The sequence below is a fragment of the Gymnoscopelus braueri genome (genome assembly GCF_963280865.1).
Source record: "Gymnoscopelus braueri genome assembly, chromosome: 3".
Classification (NCBI taxonomy): Eukaryota; Metazoa; Chordata; class Actinopteri; order Myctophiformes; family Myctophidae; genus Gymnoscopelus; species Gymnoscopelus braueri.
Genome location: NC_137612.1, coordinates 32176924 through 32197263, shown reverse-complemented (window position 1 = coordinate 32197263; position 20340 = coordinate 32176924). Strand labels below are relative to the sequence as shown.

Genomic DNA, 20340 nt, shown 5'->3' with positions numbered 1-20340 from the left:
GATCAACCATTTCCACAATTATTATTAATCGATTATTTTATTAAATGATCGTTTATTTTTTCTAATCGATGAAATCGATTAGTTTGATTAACTGTTACACCCCTACTTGTCATGAACTAGTTTGACGACAGTAACTGATTATGTTGTGCGCTGTGGTAGGGAACAGCAATATAAAAGTAGAAGGAGTGTGGTAATATGTCTGTGCAAGGGACTTGTGCAGTACACTGCCATTCTGTTTTCATAATGAAAATCTATGTTTCATAATGACGTGAAAATAACCCTGAGACGCATTTCTCAAATGTTCTCAAAGATACGCTGAGTTCCCTAATGAAGTTTTAATACTGCTGAACATGAAAACAGCTGTGAAGCTGCCACTCCTAATTATTTATGTCAATAGTCTTTTGGAATGAATAACACCACTATTCCATGCATGTATGAAAATTGCAGAAAGTTCATTATGAATTCATATCGTTGCTGTCGGGCAGAAACCTTGCATCTCCATCTTCCAACTTAAATTAATGCCCAACTTCATTGTACAGGAGTGTCGCACAAAAGTTGTGAAAATAGCAGGCCTACAATCTCACACCGCATCGCGTTGTGAGCTTGTAGATTGGCTATTTTAAAACGTTTTCTTTTTTAAATGACAATAAAAAAGGTTTTCGACATACAAGGTTTCCACCCGACAGCAACAAATTATTACTACCAAGTCCAAAGCCGAGTACCTCTAGCTCTTTGGCATCAAAGTATTGAAGGTACTGCTGAGGCAGAACTTCATTGAAGCCTTCAAAGAAAGCTTGCGTCTGCTCTTCCACTCCTCTGGATAATCTCCACTCTGCAACCAATCTGCATACATAAAGACAATTCATTAACCACATGAACCCCAGCATCCCTACTTTCCGGGGGGCGAACACTCAGAAACAATAACAGATCTACAAGCTCACAATGTGTTGCAATGTGACACGTTGTGAGGTTGTTAGATTGGTGACTTTTGGCCAAGAGATTTGGTGTTGAGATTAAAAGGGGTGCGGACCAAGTATAGAGCCCTCGGGAACCCTGGTCAATTCATTAATTAAAACCACCATCTGTGATGCAGTTTATATCATTATGAACTTGGCGTCTGAGGCGGATTCTCTTTCAAAGGTCATTTAGATAGACATGTATGATGTTAAGCATAGGATTGTTTAGCCACTTGAACCCCGGTATCCATATTCTGGGAGGAACATTAGCCAAAAATGGCCGACCTACAAGCTCACAATGTGTCACGGTGAGACACGTTGTCAGCTTGTAGATCTTCTATTTTTGGCAAAGAAATTTGGTGTAGAGGGGGAAAAAAGCGGTCCAGCGTGGCACAGAGTGCCGCAATATGAGCTTGTAGATCTATTTTTGAAAAGTCGTGAACATTTGTGCAAATCTTTGAATATATATATTTTTAAAGCGAACATTTGTAAGTCAAAAATCTTTGCTTCTGGGGGTCCCTGGAACTAAATATTTTGATATGGGGGTCGGCGGCCAAATACATACAGTATAATCTTGGCTGTGATATGAAAAGATTTGAGAACCACTGATATAGAAACATAAGTTTTTGTCTCTTGGGAGAAGTAGATGAGAGCAGACCGTACCTGATGTATTCCTCCTTGTTCTCCTCTGTGACAAGAACGTTCCCTCCATCAGGCTTCAGCTCATGGGTGGTTACCTCCCCCAGGATCTCCTTGTCTACTGAGAAGAACATCTCTAGGCCACACTCTTCAATGTTGTTATCTCTGCAAAACAGAGGATGTCATTGTTAAGTACGGTAGTATAAATCAGGCTTAGGCCTACAATGGCCATCCTCAGCTTAAATTATGTTTGATGCATTATCCCATAATCACAGAGCCATGTTAAATGACTTCACTACATACATTAGCTGCACCCTATATATGCCCAAACGTACTTGATCCACATGAGGGAGTTGTAGAATTCTGGGTCTACGGACTCCAGGTCTTTGAGAGCAAGGGGTTTGTTCAGGATACGTTTGTAGAAGGGAAGCGAAAAACCTGTGTCAATGAACTTTCCATGGAACAGCGCCTAGAAACGGACAGTACAAGACATCTTAGTTTATGATCACTCAACATGTAACTTGTCAATACCAATACCATCAGGGATGGATCGATAGATTGCAATGATAGTTTTCTATTTTTGTTTAAAACAAGTTACACTTGTGTGATAACGAACCATTCTAAAGAGAGCAGCATCAGATACATAACCTCAAAGTCCAATATTTATCTTCTATAAATGTCTTCCAAATGAAAAACCTTAAATAGAGTTCAGGCCTGCTCGAAACAGCTGTAGTTTAGTTTAGAAGTAGATATCATAAATATAGTTGGTTTTTTTCTGGGGGTGCAACCATCTAAAAAATAATTGACCATTATTGGCTACCAATTGTATTTCCTTTCATCCTCCTATGAAATAATATTGGGCCAGGACATCTGAGCCACTCTAATTAGCAGCAGCTATCAGCCCTGTGATAAGAAAAGACACATGATGCAGTGTACCATTGCGATGAAGCGTCCAATGAACTTGAAGTACTTGAGGTGGTCAGGGTTGATGTAAGAGGCCGGGTTAATCTGCAGGCAGTAGTTGTCCTTGCCAGCATACTCAAACAGACAGTACATGGGGTTCAGCACCTCATGAGACAGCAGGAAGAACCATTCCCTGTGAAGATATGTCCAGAGAAAAAAGGGGGGGGAAATTATGGTGATTTGTGATGGTAGAGTTTGTGTTGCACATAATTTGTGGGTGGTGGCCAACGCACCTTAAAGTCATCCATCAAGCATCTCAACACACAGTAATTACCTGGCTACTCCTCCATAGTCCAGGCCTTCCTCTCCAGGAAATATGATCCACAATCTCCGTCTCAGATCTTGTGGATGAAAGCTCATGATCTTTCAACGGAAAAGAAACGCAGTGGGAAATGATTAACACAGTCTAAAACTAGAACATTTCTACGCAAAGTAATGAAGATTTAAGACAGTATGATAAAAGCTTGGAGAAACTCACTTGTTGGAACGAATCCTCAAACAAGGTTTTGCGAGTAACTGTAATCTTTATGTGCTGGGGCATCGACAGTTGCTAAGAGATAGAGGGAATGAGAGAGAAAAAGACAGGCATGAAAACCTCATGTACAATATCGTTGCTGTCCGGCAGGAACCAGCTAACTCCACTTTGACGCTTTTGCATTTTTTTCCATAAATCAGTGCTATTGAACAACCTTTACGTCTGTGTGTTGGTAAAAACAATATTGAACCAATAGAAAGTATAAAAAAGTGCTTCTGCTAAACCAGCTAACTCCACCAAAGAGGGGTGGAGTTAGCTGGTTTTGCTGACTCCAGGCTCCACCCCCTTTTGACCTCCAACCTCATTGTGAGCTTGGACGTCCATTCAGCTGTTCTGATCAATGATGAACAAAACCTCCTAACTCCATTTTTGTTTAGTTTTTTTCATTTCCTGAAACATTTAGGAGTTAGCTGGTTTCTGCCTGACAGCAGAGATATACTGTATAGCAGTGTTAGGCAACAGGAGGCCCGTGGGCCAGAACTGGCCCGCCAGCGATAATATCTGGCCCCGAAAATGTATTTTGTAAATAATTTATAATAGCTGACTGACAGTCCAGGTAGGATATGGACAGCAATAGCTTTGAATTGATTAAATCAGGTATGAAGAACAAATAGTTCTATTTCCATTCTTTGAATGTTATGTTTTCACTGTCAACTTTCCTCTTGAGACTTGATTTTGCATGAAAAACTCCCCTCAAGTTTAAAAAACACACTAAAGCTGTGTTTCACATGCCTTAAAAGATACATTGTTTCTCTCCATTCTAAGAGACCTTGAACCATGAAAGAGCTCTTGTTCGAAAAGGAGTACTCTGTCTCCAGATAAAATGTTCACTAGATATCCTCTAAGTGAAACATTCAAGGATGACGCCTGCACAAAAAGGAACATTTGATTCCACATGCTTTTCTATCAATTGTTATACCACATCTTTATGTAGTAACTTTTACAACGATACAGTTATTATTATTGTACATAAGGTTGTTTGTTGCAAGTTCCAAGTCCTAAATTAGCCATTGATTGTGTTCTGGCCCACCATCTAATGTCTTTGAAAAGTTTGGCCCGAGGCCAAACTTACTTGCAGACCCCTGCTGTATAGTGTATACACACAATTGAGACTTTCCATGTTTCTGTGTAACCACATTTAAAGACATTTAAAAACTAAACAAACAAACATTTTAATACATATTAAGACATGGATTCATTAGAAAAGTCCAGCGGAAAATAGCCCGTGGAGGAAAGACTGATTTATGAATTAAATTAAAACATTCATGTCTTATTAACCACACAATGATATTTAGCCAACATTGACTCAATTATTCAGGTAAGTCAGCTACATTTTAATGAGAGAATGTGAATACATAAATATATATATATATATTATTTTAATAACTCAATTCTCAACATCATATCACCTCTGCTCTGAAGCACTGTGTACCATTAGGTTGGTCTAGATGGCAGCAAAATCACCAATAAAGAAGGTTTTCCAACTTAGCAAATACACTACAGACTACGGTACTACTGTTAAGTTTGTGGGCTATAGCAATTAATTGCACTTCAATTCTAATATCATTTTTTGTACTTCATAACCATTTCAGACCATAATCTGTTATTTGTGCTCCTTATACTGTATCTCATGTTGTCATCATGGGCCAACAATATTATTTGTTTTATGACATAAACGACGGAGAGCAATTTTTTTCCTTTCTGCTAACATGTAATGTCAATGGCTATGGTGGCCCCCTAAGGCGAATCAGTCATTTATAAATGGTAAACTATAAAGGGATCCAAACTACAAGACCTATAATTAATGTTTTGTCAATATGAAGACGGTAGTTTCTGCCATATTACCGAAAGCAATACATGAATGGGAACAGATCAGAATTCTATTTCGGGACCCCCTCGAAAACGAGATGCTACATCTCAAGGGGCTATTACTAATAAAGAATTTCAATCAATAACAGATATTTTGACATCATTGTGCGAGTTGTTCAGATGACACTTACCTGACACCAGAATCGGAAGTACTGCACTTTGGCTTTGAAGTCCCTGACATAGGTAATCTGGGGCCCGTTCTCACTGTAGGAAATGACCAAAATAACGATTATGTACTTCAATGTGTCCTTATTAACAAATAAATATAATCTCATACCTAAAATGCTAAAGAGTAATGTAACATGGTGGGAGGATATTAAATTAAGTGCTTTAACTCCCAATTACAAAGAAAGAAGCATCAGATACATAACCTCCAAGTACAACATTAATTTAACCCCCAGCTTCCCCAAAAAGGTTGCTGTTTAGAAGCTTGAGGGGACTAGAGGCATTTTCCCAACGCTACGGCTTAGTGGAACTTTCAAATGCAATGTTAATTCGGGGACCTACAACACACAGGAGTTAGCAACAGAAGCTTTGTATCCACTTCAAACCTATATACTTTGTTGAACGAGGAGTCTATAATTGGTCCACTTCTTTTTTCAAATCTCATCAAAAGGCTATAATATATGTCAATTTTAACACTGTTTAAACTCAGACATACAGTGAGGATTTCCCTGTGCGAGGATCGATGTAGGTGGTAGTTCTCCTATTGTGGTCTACGAAGTAAGGTATACCATCCACCGTGAACCTCATCTCCCAACCTTCTGGCAGGGGCTTGTCGTTCAACAACCTGGAAATTACACACACACACACACACACACACAGAATAAAAATCTGTCAGCGGCAGCTGTCCATACAACATGCTAGGCATACAATAATAATGAAGACAAATAAATAATAAACAATAACAGGATCTTTACCACTATGTTAGAACATGGTTACAACAGGGTCTGTAAGTTACAAAGGAGTACAACACAGGTGATATTAATGTACCCACCCTTGTGTCCTGGGATCCTCCCACTGAGTTGCCCGAGTTGTGTGATGAACAAAATACACTCTGCCATTGGTGTCAGTTCTCTTCTCTGGACATAAAATAGTAATGAGAAGATAAAAGTTAACTGTTTATGTATTATTCATGGCTTATTCACAGTCTAGAAAATGATGCTTCAAGTGCAGTACAGTACCACTTATGGATATCTATAGATATATATTTCCACAAGCACATCTAAAGGTTTCTTTTCCAACTAATAACAGGGGTATTAGTGAAACAGTGTCAAACACTTAATAGCCAACCATGCTTACCCCAGCCATGTGGTAGAGGCCCCAGTGGGTCAAATTCTTTGCTTGCTGCAGCTGCAAGCTGATCTTGGAGCTAAGAGGCAGAGAAAAGGGAAGGTGCCTGTTCAATGGCAAAACTAAGCAAATTAAATGTATAATTATCTTATTACACATAATTATAATACATACCGGTATTTTAAATAAGGCCTTTGCATGTCTGTTACACAAGAGAGGAATAGCTATCAAGCTCTTATTTCCCTGAATGTTATTATGGTCCCGTGAGTATTTTAAACAATGCTAAAACATGCACCTGATGAGGTGTAGACCATGGATATATTAAACTAGGGATTGTTTTGTGTTACAATTTAAGCATTCTATCTTTATCCAGAGCGACTTACAGAAAGGTAAACGCATACATTTGTTTTTTGTTTTCATCACACAGTCCTCACATAGCTGAAACATCGAATGACTGTCAAGTAAATGTCAGTTATTATTAGGAGGAGTGTGGCGCTATTTCCTTAATTCCCCTGGGTACTGTGCAGCAAACATGTGATCTGACCAAAGCCTTCTGGACACAACTACCAATTACCACAGTCATGCAGGACCGTGCAATGTCACATGAGAGGTTTCAGCATCAAGGGTGTGCATACTGGGAACTGATTTTCAAGTAAGCCACTGGATTCATTTCAGTATGGGGTCAAATGAGAGAGGGGACATAAAGTTATGTTATGATTGCATTTTAATACATATTAACTCTTTGACTGCGGACGACGCGATAACGCGTCAAGTGCTACTTTGTCCAGTTGGCCGTCGACGCGCTGGACGCGCGTTCATTGTTTAATCTCTGATCGCGCTATGCTGCTTAATATTCAATGTTATTCTCGAGTTCCACTTACTTCACGGACATCTGCATCCGGTTTCATGACCTGGATTCCGTTTCCGGTTTTTGATTCTTTTCCCCAGTCATTTTCGTCCAAAATAGGTAAATAAACGGTCTTTCACACGGTATGACGGACAAACGGACAGTTTCTCTTCTATAATCTATGGTCTGGGTGACGATCAGTCATCGCCGTCGTGTATCACGACGGCATTTTGGCGATCAAAACAATCTGGGACGACGTCACTTCCGTTTTCATGTTTTTCTCTGTCTAATCTATCAAGAAGGCTGAGAGAGACCCAACGACCTGATCTAGCTGTCATGTGCTGCACTCTAGTGGCGGATTTGTGCTGGGTCTTTACATTATGTCCCCTTAAATTATTTTCATGAGAAAAATTCAAAATATAAAAATAAAAAAACACGAAAATTGCTGGCACTGGGGGAGTACTTTATGAAAATACTCTGGCAGTCAAAGAGTTAAGACATGGATTAATTAGAAAAGTCCAGCGGAAAATAGCCCATGGAGGAAAGACTGATTTATGAATTAAATTAAAACATCCTTGTCTTATTAACCACACAATGATATTTAGCCAACATTGACTCAATTGTTCAGGTAAGTCAGCTACATTTTAATGATATATATTATTATAATTTAATAACTCAATTCTCAACATCATATCACCTCTGCTCTGAAGCACTGTGTACCATTAGGTTGGTCTAGGTGACAGCACAATCAATAAAGAAGGTTTTCCAACTTATTAACAAAAGCAAATACACTACAGACTACGGTACTACTGTTAAGTTTGCGGGCTATAGCAATTAATTGCACTTCAATTCTAATATCATTTTTTTGTACTTCATAACCATTTCAGACCATAATCTGTTATTTGTGCTCCTTATACTGTATCTTATGTTGTCATCATGGGCCAGCAATATTACTTGTTTTATGAAATAAACGGAGAGCAATTTTATAATTGGATTTTTTTCTACAAACATGTATTGAACTGTGGTAACTAGACCCAAAACCGCTATACATATTAACGAAACAATTGTTTTGTAAACCGTTACCCACATTCTCCAATCCAATTTGCCTTTATAAATACCAACTTTTGCGTGGGAAGCACCGTATGCAACAAGTCTTGTTTTGTGCTTCTGCAGAGGCCCCCACAACATGCAGTGAATCCACCCATGCCGAGTAATATTTTGTAATACTCAATACTTGAGTATACTTTGTCCACCATTCCCAGTGATGTGTTCACACTCACCCCGTATATGAACCTCTGGTTAAATTGCTGCATGGCTCCCTGCAGTTGGCTGCGCTGGTTCTGCCACTCCTCATAATTACGCACAGACTCCTGTGTGGGGCGCTGCCACGTGGTGGTCCGAGTGATGTGGTCGACATAGTACACCCGACCCATGGGGTCGACTCGTCTCTCCCATCTATAGAGGACAGGTGGTGGGGGGAGGGGGCAAAACTGAGTTGGGAATATAGGGGCCATATTGGGCTGGCAGCCCAAATCTGATTTGTGGCCAATCCAGATTGGAGTCGCATTGTTTTAATACAGACTGAGCAGCACAAAAAAAAACAAATGGAAACAGATTTTTTTGCTAATCAGATTTGAATCACATGACTTAGCCTTGTTCAGACTGCATAGAACCAATATGACTTCAATCAGGATAGGGAATCAGATTTGGGCTGCATAGTCGACCCAGACTAATGAGTTCCACTGCAAAGGCAAAGGTTATGTCGACATTTTCTTTTATGCAAGTTGTCCAAACTCTCTATTTTTCACTGTGCAGACAAGCCGAACACAACTACCGGTATGTCAAAGTAAGCCTGCATTATTATGACTAATATGGTAGGCATGATTGCTTCGCTGGATATTGTGATCACGACTACGGGTGAAAAGATTCCTTATAATTTTTTTATGGCACTCCTGCAAATTCTTTCATTAACGTGGCAATTTTCAGGAACAGCTGCTGTCATAAAATAAATGTCTAATTAATATTGCTGATCTGCCAACACCCTTGGCATATAAGTTAAGTGAAGTAGAAAGGTACCCTGCAGCCAGTGCATCAGGCCGGTCCCAGGTTGTTCTTTTTTCAATGTGGTCCACAAAATACACACGGCCATTCTGGTCCACCCTCTGCTCCCACCTACAGAGGCAAAGACCATTATAGTCAGCAAAAAAAAACAGCAGGCAGTGGGATATTGATGAGAGTCATTTGCAGAAGCACTTGTTTAATGGAGTCAGAGAGTCATGCAGGGAGAAAACATTTACTGTAGCCATTAAAATCGTTCAAGTGTTTCAAAGTAATTTTGAATTGAGCAGCTGGCGAAGGCGCCGCCAGCACTCACACGGATTTGCAGGGATTTTGTGTGAAGATTAAACGGCTCAGGTAGAATCAGTAGCGGCGGGGGAAAAAAACAAAAAAACGTTTCCTCTTACCCGGGTGGCATGGGACCGCTGGCCACAGGTGCAACTCTGGGAGTGGCTGGGGCCGGCGTTGCAGGGGGCGGGGCAGCCGTTGCAGAGGTTGAGGTCTCAGCTTTGGGGCCACTCGGCGTTTGTGCCGGCCCCGCTGCAACTGGTGCTGCTGCTGCTTCAGCTGAAGTGTCCTGTGGCTCTGAGCCCCCACTAGCAGAGGCCTGGGAGGAGCCATCTGAAACAGGGGCTTCACTCACCTCACTGGTGGAGGAGCTGCTAGACGAGGCTGAGGGAGAGGAACAGCACACAACAGACGAGGGGAAGGGGAGAGGATGGTATTGATTAATTAATTATAGTCCGTTATAGTACCTTCACACCAGTGGTGAAAACGCGTATTCGACTAACCACATGAATCCTAGCGTCCCTGTTCTGGGGGGGAAATTAAGTACTAAGTATGCAGGGTTTAAGTTGCTAAACAAGTACTTGTTTAACAACAAATCATAAAACTTTAAAATCTAAAATCCTTTTTAGGCATACACTGTATATTTTATAAAATGTTTCTTGATGAAACATTTAATTATTTCATGATTCTTGATATTTTAACCCATTAACTGCCAGATGTATTTTCATATTTTTTTAGCCAGTGCCAGAGTTTTTAAGTTAACAAGGAAGTGGATAGGAGTCTAGATCTTCGAAAAATCATATCTCCTTTGGGTCAAATTGGAAAAAAACGTAGATCTACGCGATTGGCACGTGGCGGCTTTAAATAGGTTCGCGTAGATCTACGTGATTGGCAGTGAATCAGTTAAGACCTGGAACCCCATTACGTAACTATATATTTCAAGCCAGGAACCCCTTTGGGGGTTCTTGTTGCTATGTACAGTATATAGCAACATCTTTTCTTTTTTTTTTTTTTGAATAAATATTTGAAGTTTTTCAGAAAACTTAGGTCAGGATTTAGAAGGCGTTTTTAAACCGGCCTCAGGTCTAAATGGGTTAACTATGTTTTGCAGCAGGAGATATTAAATGGACCTAAGCCTATTCCATTAATCCATCCACTGAGTAAAAGATTACTCATCCTACCTGGTGAGGCTGTTGGTCTCCGGGGGGTTGGAGGAGGGGGGCGGGCTGGTCTAGGTGGACGTGAGTCTTTGGAGACCCCTGGAGAAGGGGCAGGAGACCCTGTACCATTGACAGCATGGCCGTTAGGGACAATGACCCACTCATCTGAATCACTGGAGGGAGACGTGTCTCTGCTTGACCTGGGGGAGAAAAATCAAGGTATATGAGGTCAGAGTCAACTTCAATGTCACACCAAGTTCACTGAATATTTAGTGAATAGTTTATGTTCATGTACAGTATGTCCAATGAGGAAACCCACTCTTTAACCCCAAACTTAACAATTAACCCAAGTTAAGCATAAACAAAGAGTCAACCTGAGGTGCAGAAAAAGTAATGTGTACAACACCTGATGCCAGAGTCCCCATTCTGTCTTGCATTTCCATTGGGCACAACAGCTACAATATAATGACAGAAGAAAAGACACATTCATTTTGAGTTCAAGTTCCTAATCCTAAAATGTGTGTGTGTGTGTGTGTGTGTGTGTGTGTGTGTGTGTGTGTGTGTGTGTGTGTGTGTGTGTGTGTGTGTGTGTGTGTGTGTGTGTGTGTGTCTGAGTGGGGCTGGGCAATAATATGGACAAAATCAAATATCACTATATTTTTGACTAAATACCTCAATGTGACGATACATTTTCTTTTGAAATTTCTCACAATTTCAAAAATAGCTGATCTACAAGATCACAGCTCATCACAACGCAGTGCGTTTACATTTTTTGAAACATTTGTGTACAGTAGGCCTTAGGTGATTAAAACGAGTTAAAGACAAAACATATGCCATGTAACGATATATGATATGGTTATATTGAAAATCCCAGCCGATATCTAGCCTCATATCGCAATATCGATATAAAATCCATATCTCAGCCCTAGTGTGTGTGTGTGTGTGTGTGTGTGTGTGTGTGTGTGTGTGTGTGTGTCTGTGTTTCTTCACCATGTTCTTTTTCTGCAGACGAGAAGGTTTCTGGGTCTACCTGCAAGCCATCCAAACACACCGATAGGTCACCCACTACATCACGGGGGTCCCTGTCGGAGCTCAGCTGCAGCGTCTGGACCACCTCAGACACTGGAGAGCAGACACACACGCAGATGATGCACTTCAGTGGGACAATAAGATTTACACAGCCCTAAACAAGCCCACTAGAGTAGACAAAGACTAATATATATCAATGATGTCACTCTGAGAGAAAGAGAGAACAAGGAGCTCTTGTTCTCTAGGACCAACTCCTTTGCCTTCCTGCCAAATTGACCTCCAAAACTTGTAGCTGAATTAATTTATGTTATACAGTATATCTACAGTACTAGTTAACCACATGAACCCTAGCGTCCCTATTTTGGACATGCCATAACAGGCGCGGAACATTGGCGAACATTCGGTAAAAATAGCAGATCTACAGTACAAGCTGAGCTTGTAGATCAGCTATTCGGAAGAATCTGTAGACGGAAAAAGGAGGGGACCAAGTATAAGCCCCGGGGGGACCCCGATCAACAAAGTATATAGGGTTTAAGTGATTAATGCTAACGTGTTGTCCTCATGGTTAACTCAATTCTCCTTTCATGTGTATTGGCTTCAAGCCCTCCTCAGCAGACTTTCACTATGAAGAAGGAATGCATGCACACACAAGTAGGAACAGACAACTATTGTAACATGGAGCGACCTTTCATTGCTGTGATGACATAGCCCCAAACAGCAAGCAATGGACACAATTAAGTTGTATGAATGAAGTTAGGTTTTAGTTGGTATGTTATTGCAGGGTACTGAAAAGCAGGGTACCGAAAAGCAGCTGGGCAGACAGGGAATAACTATGACTTGCATGTCGCATGGTTAGCACATTTTATCCAGGTCTGAGATTCATTGTAATGGCAGAGTAAACACACTGTAGGTCAAGAGAAAACGCATTAGCATGTAGGTGAGGACTGTATCTCAGGAACAACATATAATACCAGCATTGTTTTACATTATACTTAACACCTGTAATGCATTGAAGTCTACTTCAATGCTATCAAACACACGCTGTTTGTTAGACCTTGTTCTGTGATTAAAGTCCTTGTTAATATGTTTCCAAATTAAGAGTTTAGTGCAATTATATTGACACACTTCTTTCTATCTAGATCTATAAACTGCTATAAAGTGTTATGTAATGTTATCTAACATGCAGCCATTTAACGCTTATCTTGTTCAGCCTTTTAAATTGCCTGAGAAATAATTCAGATACACACATCGGTCACGTTGGCAATGTTGGGGCCATACTCTACCCATAGAGCTGTGATGAGCAATGATGGGCCTCTAACTCAGCTCTAAAGCAGTGCAGTGTGACACTAAGCCTATAATCTTCCCATCCTCGTCATATCATACAATGTCATATCCGCTTGTTGTTTGCAAACCAGATGACACACAGGACGGCGACCCACAGAGCAAACTCACATTTCAAGTCATTAGCCTTCAAGGTCTCACTGATCTCCAGGGATGCCAATCCCAGGAGGATGTCTGCTTTCAGAGTCTGGTGGCTCCACACACGGAAGATCAACTTGCTGAATGGGGTGACAATTCTGCAGGAGGGAAATGTTGACATTTAGTTGATTTCCATATTATTAGCATGACATCACAAGTGTGATGTTAACCACTGAAACCCTATAATGTACTGAGTGTTGACCGGGGTCCCTCAAGGGTCTTTAGTTAGTCCCCTCCTTTTCCCCCCTCTATACCAAATCTCTTCACTGAGCAACTGTCCCTTGTAGAGATGCGCGGATGGGCTTTGACACTACCCGATGCCGTGTGTACAAATAAACCATCCACCCAAATTTGTTATTTCTCCCAGATATAGATACACCAGCCATATAACTTAGTAATCAGTCCTACAAGAAGGTGAAATTAAAAGGAAAGTGAAACATCTGTTTCTGATGCAGCGTAGGCTGCTTTCCCAAGCGTAACTCTGAGAAGTTAAAAATGGAACCAAAAGGACCCTTAAGGGGAAATATACACACCTGGCACAAATTAGCAAATGGAACAAATGGCGTTCATGTCTTATGCTTGGTTGGGGATGAACCCATTAGTATTTATTTATATTTTGTATTTAAACGATCAATAACGTTAATACTGCTATTCCTTGCTTGGATTAAGCATTGACAAGTCGCTATAATTTGCCCAGAGTCCAGAGATGGTTGTGGTTCGGTCCGCATCCGGACTGGAATCCACCTATTGAGGATCAATGCTATATACACTTTATTGACCAGAGTCCCCTAGGGGTCTATACTTGCCCCGCTCCTATTTACCTCTACACCAAAACTCTTGGCCGAAAATAGCCTATCTACAAGCTCACAACATGCTGTGTTGCTACGCATTGTGAGCTTGTAGATCTGCTAGTTTCGCTGAACATATGCCTATTAAGACATGCCCAGAATAGGGATGCTTGAGTACATATGGTTGATAAATCATCTGAAAAGCCAAGTTTGTGAGTGCAGACTATTGTTTGTATCTACATAAGTGCAAATCATGTACCATCTCACAACCCGTTTAATGAAAGCACCATAGTTAAAACAGGTGAGCTACACAGCAGGCCTGTTGTAAAGTTTGTTATCTCTTTAACTTCAGGGAACAATGGCCCTTGTGACTGAGTATAGAAGAGTCTACAGTGCTGCTTCCTTCAGGAACCGCTTTAGTAGCCTTCCTAAAAGTGTGATAACTAGTCCAAGGAGATCTGTGTGACATCACAGTAACTGAAGCTGCACAAATGGGCTTTGAGAAGAGAGGCATGGGATTTTTAACTCATTTTGCAGCAGATTAATCTGTTATGCAACACACAGACTAACCAGCTAACCTACAAAATAGAAAGACGCAGTTCAAAGCTTTTTTTTGTGTATGCTAAAAACATGCAAACTGAACCACCAGGCATGGGGTCCTTGAGGTGGTTCCACGCGGTCCCCAGTTTAAATTTGGGATAATTAGGAACCAAATGGACCCTTACGGGCCTGTAACTCTGAGAGTGTGCAAATGTAACCAAATAGACCTTTATGGTCAGATTTTTTTTTATAGTATAGAGATAAAAATACGTATCAAATGGTCTAATATGCATATCAAACTGGGGGAACTTGAAATTAAAAAGGTTTAGACATACATTTAACCATTTCAACCCTATAGACAGACATTTAAACACTTAAACCCTATACTGTACTTCTTTGACTGGAGTCCCTTATGGATCTATACTGGACCCCCTCCTTTTTTTAAACTCTACACCAAATCTCTCTTTCCGAAAATAGCTGATCTGCTACAAACAGATCTACCCATCCACATCAGAAACATGGCTGCAGCACTTACACTGTGAGCGCCTGCTTCCATTTGGGGCTGTGTGTGTTATTACATTTCTCAGTCTTCTTGGACTGGCCGTCCACAGCCACCTCGACGTACGGACTGGGGCCAAACCAGTTCTTTTTGTTCTCTTTGAGCTTGGCCGACAGCACTAGAGGGAAGAATCAGCATCACAGGTATAATTCATCTTAAAATAATCTAAAAACCAGGTTTCATGTTTCATAACTTTAGAAGAAAGGACTCCCGCACACTGTCTTCTTCACTTGCAATTAAAATATAATGTAATGGGAACAGATACAAGGTATCGGTGCACAGACCTTCATCAGAAAACTTGATGAAGGTCTGTGTACCGAAACATTGCTTCTGTTCCCAGTACATTTATATTTTAATTGCAAGTGAAGAAGACGCTGTGTGGGAGAGGAGTCCTTTCTTCTACATTAGTCGGCTCTTGGTCTTTTTCCATGCACATGTCAAACTAAAGGTGTACAAAAGGTCTGCTCTTTTATGTTTTGCAATAACAGTATGTAATAGCGAAACTTGGCAATTAATTCGAACACCTGGTTTGTTCAGCTGTTGCACCTTGTCCTCACTTCCTAAGGGCTAACCAGAACAATATATACAACCCATTTCCCAATCCATCAGACGAGAAGAGGGACAATAAAATCAGAGACCATTACACATCATTTGACCAAAGATATGACACTGATGAACAATGCGCAACAAAAGAGTTAGAAGCATTATTATTTGTTGCTTTTTTTTTTACCCCTTTTATGCAGTGTTCACGGTACCACTGCGCCACCTGAGCGCCTGTGTGATTACAATATTAAATGGTTACATTTTCATAGCGCCTTTAGCCAAAGCAGTTTACAATGTGCATTACAACCAAGAACCTTCTGGTTTCCAAGTGGCTACTCTACCTCCTGAGCCACAGTCACATTTTATTAAACAAAATAATCTGGATGATAACTTTTAGCCACTATTGAGGAGTACATGCATCCCTACATCACAGGTGATGCTACTCCTTGCGACTATCACGTCATCATTAAGTTAACATGAAGAGGAATGACTGTTTGAATGTTCACTGACAGCCACATTTCAAAGTATTTAATTTCAAAAGTATACCGGACAAAATAAACATAAACATTGGGATATTATTACTGGAAAATCAACTTACCGGTGACTTGTAACTGGGCCTTCATGTCAAAGCCATAACACTGTAGCCTTCTTTGGCTACACAGAGATGGCCTGCAAAACCTAGAACCAATGACATCACATGTAAACACAGGGACACTAGAGTCTAGAGACAGGTAACCTACTTAAAAAGGATTAGGCTTTCGTTGCCACAGACAATGCAAAACAGACAAGAGCCTGGCTGTAAATAGAGTCTGCGTACAGTCAGTATTACTAGTAAAGCAATCCAATTATTGAACACAACACAGTGAGTGAGTGATAAAACGAATATCCTTGGGCATACATCTTGTGATACTCAAAAAGTAAAGGACTGAATGGACAGAAGGAGCCTACCTCCTCAACCTCTAAACTCGAGCAGTGACACATTTGTTGTGGCACTGACTAAAAGACAGGTCATACTTGTTCAGCCTACTTACTTCTCTTTTAGAAAGTAGATCAGATTGTATAACAAGTAGTGAGTGCTCCATGCAAACCTACTTTCAACCAATGCAATTACAAACAGTCATTTTTTTGGCTTTTAACCCTCTTTTCTCCCCAATTTAAGTTGTTATGCCAATTAAGTTCTCCCCACACACATTTCTGTGTGCTGTCACTGCTGTTGTAATCCTACTGACTCACCTGCCAGTGAGGAACCCCGAGCCTTCATGCTACTCCTCCCACCCAACACTCCCTTGCTGACTGGTGCCATGCCAGCCCGTACGTGCAGTGACAAATATCACCCTCTCTACCTTCAAACCCCCAGATTACGCGGTGGTGGGCAGGCACTTTACAACTGCGTCACCCTAGCAGCCTATATATATTCTTTCATTGTCAGGAGACAGCATTATTATGCAACAAGTGCTCTCTCTCTGTAATTACTCTGACAAGCACATTCAGTAAATCAACAAAAGATAAAAGCACTGAGCAATAGGCTTATATTTGTGTCGACATTAAAACTATCTTGCACTAGTGCATTAATAACCAAGTCCAATTTTAACCCCATTGTAAGACAACTATATGTCTCTCACATCAGACTGAGTTGCTGGATGTTATTTATGTTATGTTTCTATTATTCTGTTTGATCCATGGATTGTTTCTCACAACAATTGTTGTCATCAGCACAGCACATTGTAACATAATGTGGTCTTGGATCTACGATGCATTCTGTCAACTTCTAGTACACATAGTAGTACTCAACATGGGATCCGAGGACCCACAGGGGTCCTTGAGGGGGTTCCAGGGAATCCCAGTTAAATGAGTGATTGATTGATTGAATACTTTATCAGACAGAAATGCAAACAGCACGAGGTACAGTCAGACATTTGGGCTAAAGGGATAACAGACAGATAGTTACAAATGAAATGGACGCTAATAGTTACTGTCTGGGAGTGTACAAATATGGAACCAAATGGATCAGCATTAACACTGAGGATTTGTGTACTAGAGTCCCAGAGATTAAAATAATAATAAATAACACTGCAGGGGGTCCTTGAAATGAAAAAGGTTCAGAATAACTGTTACTGTGTGTACACACACACACACACACACACACACACACACACACACACACACACACCTTGGCTTAACTAAAGCTATTTCAAGCAGTCACCACCAAGCTCCTGCCTGTCATAACTGAAAATCCCAGCTTATGTGACTGCTTTGATATTTTATCCCTTTTATCTATTTACTAGACTATGCACGATCTACCATTTGGGCTTATTTCTAAAGTGAAGTTGCTTATTTAGGCTTGCTTAATTATTATTTAAACCAGTGGCTCTCAAATATGTTCATGTTTTTTTTTGTGCCCTGGGAGCATTTGTGTTGTTAAGAATGTTTCAAAAGATATTCCAAATATTCCACAATTCATTGCAATTTCATTGAAAATAGCAGATCTACAAGCTCACAACCTATACATTACCATGTAAGGGGGCAATGTGTGGCCAGATATTTTAGTTACCCCACTTAAAAATAAAGCTAATCTAACGTTAGCTAAAAACACAGAAGATATCTAGATCTTTCACGAAGAAGCTCATTCAATCACACCTATCTGCTATCTCAGGTTGACATTGTAGCATAGGCAGCTATAGCTAGCTAGCTAGCATTGGATACATTAAAATATTCAATGTAAAGCGTTGTTTTGGCAGCGATCGAGCGGCGGTAATGAAAGTTCAAAGATGATAAAGGAGAGGGGGGGGCATAGGACACTATAGCTGACGTGCCACACGCACACACCGACCGGCTGTTAGCTGTTTATCAACGAGCTAAAGAAGCTAACGCCACCACACTAACGGGTACATGACGTTATCTTTGATCATGTCGTTCCATCGGGGACATCGATCTCACGACGCTCCCAGTTCACTGAAAGTCAAATGACGTCGCTCATACCTGAGATATAAGTGTTATATACGACGTGAAGCCAATGAGAGCGTCGTCTCCACAGATGTTTAGGTGTGTTGCTGTCAGGTTGTTGACAGTCAGACAGGACAGGAGCCAGCGAGCTGCTAGCAGCCTGCCACCATGTGTTGCCAGGTTTTGTGAGAGAAACACGCAACCGTGTCTAGGAAAACAAGCCCAAAAGAATGGAAGTCCATAGGTCCCAAAAATAAATACCACAATGAAATAAATAAAATCCACTATGAAATAAATCATAAACACAATAAAAAAAAATACAATGAAAAAAATACAATTAAATAAATAAATGTATTTTTTTAATTGTATTATTGGGCGGTGAAACCGCCCCTATAAGTGAGGTTTGGATATTTGTACAATTTTAGTGGCCTGTGATTGGCCAAAAAGTACCCCGCCTAACCCTGCACCGTGATTGGCCAATCAGAGTCTATTCAGGACTGTGATTGGCCAGTGTCACATGACACATGTGCATAGTCCTATATAAGAAACCATAACTTTAAAAAAACCATTAATTGTTTTTTTTAAGTTATGGTTTCGTCCATCATAAAGAGTGTTTCAATAAATGTATTTATTTTTTGTACATGATTGGTTGACTCCATTCAGTATTGTGATTAGCTAGCAAGACACCGCCCACTTCACACAGGGTGTGATTTTTTTATTTCATTGCATTTTTTATTTATTTCATTGTGGATTTTATTTATGTGGTATATATATATTTTTTTTCTTCCATATAACTATAGGCCACATGAGCAGTTTAAACCTATATGCATCGAAAACACCAAACTACAATCTCACAACTCGTTGCGATGTAACGCGTAGTGAGCTTGTAGATCTGCTATTTTCAAAAACTCTTGCAATGAAATGTGGAATATTTGGAATATTTTGAAACAGTCTAACAACAACACAAATGCTCCCTGGCACAAAACACTTTCATGAAAATATTAGAGAACCATTGGTTTAAATAATCATTTAAAAAAACTTGGAAGCATAAACCAGCCCAAAAAAACGCAACCTGCAACTAACCAATTTTTACAAGCAACTTTACAGAAAAAGAAGCCCAAAGTCGCTTATAATAAACCGACATGGCAACACTGCATGGCCTGCCACTCCACTCAATCCCCACACTTACTTCCGGTCATGTTTGGCTGTCAACAGGCCTCCAGAAGAGCAACCTTTATTTTATTTTATGTTTATTTGTTGTTGTTGTTGTTGTCTTTTTTTTGTTGTCTTGATTGTTTTAAACAATAAAATAACCTTTATCCTTTTATTTAATTATGTTTGTATTTTGATGATTGAAGTAACCAATATATTTGTTGTTGTTTTTATTATTGTATGTTCACAATAAATGGATTGCATCAATACATGCACAGAAAAACAAAAAACGAATCAATGGCATTGTTGGCAATGGCAAAATGTGTGATTCATTCTTGCACATAAATCTCCCAGTTGATCGTACGTTTATAATTTGAAATAATACATAAATTTTAAATGAAAACAAAATAGCTTTTGTTTTGTTATTAATCAGAACATTAGAAACACCCCCATAATGTATTGTGTCGACACTTCCGTTAGCGTTGCCATGTCCGCTTATTATAAGCGACTTTGGGCTTGTTTTTCTGTAAAGTTGCTTGTTGCGTTGCTTATTTGGGCCTGTTTCCTAAATGTTATTTAAACCGGTGGTTCTAAAATATGTTCATGTCAAGGACCCCCAAATTAATGTGTCATTATTATCCAAGGACCCCCCCCATCTAAAAAAATATTCTACTACATTTTCTACTTATTTCAAGATTA

General features: G+C 40.1%; 1 protein-coding gene across 1 annotated transcript in view; it reads right to left on the bottom strand.

Moving 5' to 3' along the window:
• itcha (itchy E3 ubiquitin protein ligase a) overlaps positions 1–18665 on the bottom strand; it is a 28695-nt gene extending 10030 nt beyond the window's left edge. The window contains exons 1-20 of the mRNA XM_080424543.1: positions 18526–18665; positions 16145–16224; positions 14980–15121; positions 13090–13214; positions 11599–11730; positions 11015–11063; positions 10630–10808; positions 9568–9832; positions 9179–9274; positions 8383–8557; positions 6265–6334; positions 5960–6044; positions 5624–5752; positions 5094–5166; positions 3037–3108; positions 2833–2921; positions 2532–2691; positions 1931–2064; positions 1620–1760; positions 723–843 (exon numbers count right to left, since the gene is read on the bottom strand). Coding sequence (XP_080280669.1) covers positions 723–843; positions 1620–1760; positions 1931–2064; positions 2532–2691; positions 2833–2921; positions 3037–3108; positions 5094–5166; positions 5624–5752; positions 5960–6044; positions 6265–6334; positions 8383–8557; positions 9179–9274; positions 9568–9832; positions 10630–10808; positions 11015–11063; positions 11599–11730; positions 13090–13214; positions 14980–15121; positions 16145–16169 — 2262 coding nt within the window. The 5' untranslated portion in view covers positions 16170–16224; positions 18526–18665. The remainder of the gene's footprint in view (positions 1–722; positions 844–1619; positions 1761–1930; positions 2065–2531; positions 2692–2832; positions 2922–3036; positions 3109–5093; positions 5167–5623; positions 5753–5959; positions 6045–6264; positions 6335–8382; positions 8558–9178; positions 9275–9567; positions 9833–10629; positions 10809–11014; positions 11064–11598; positions 11731–13089; positions 13215–14979; positions 15122–16144; positions 16225–18525) is intronic.
• Positions 18666–20340: the final 1675 nt, after the last annotated feature.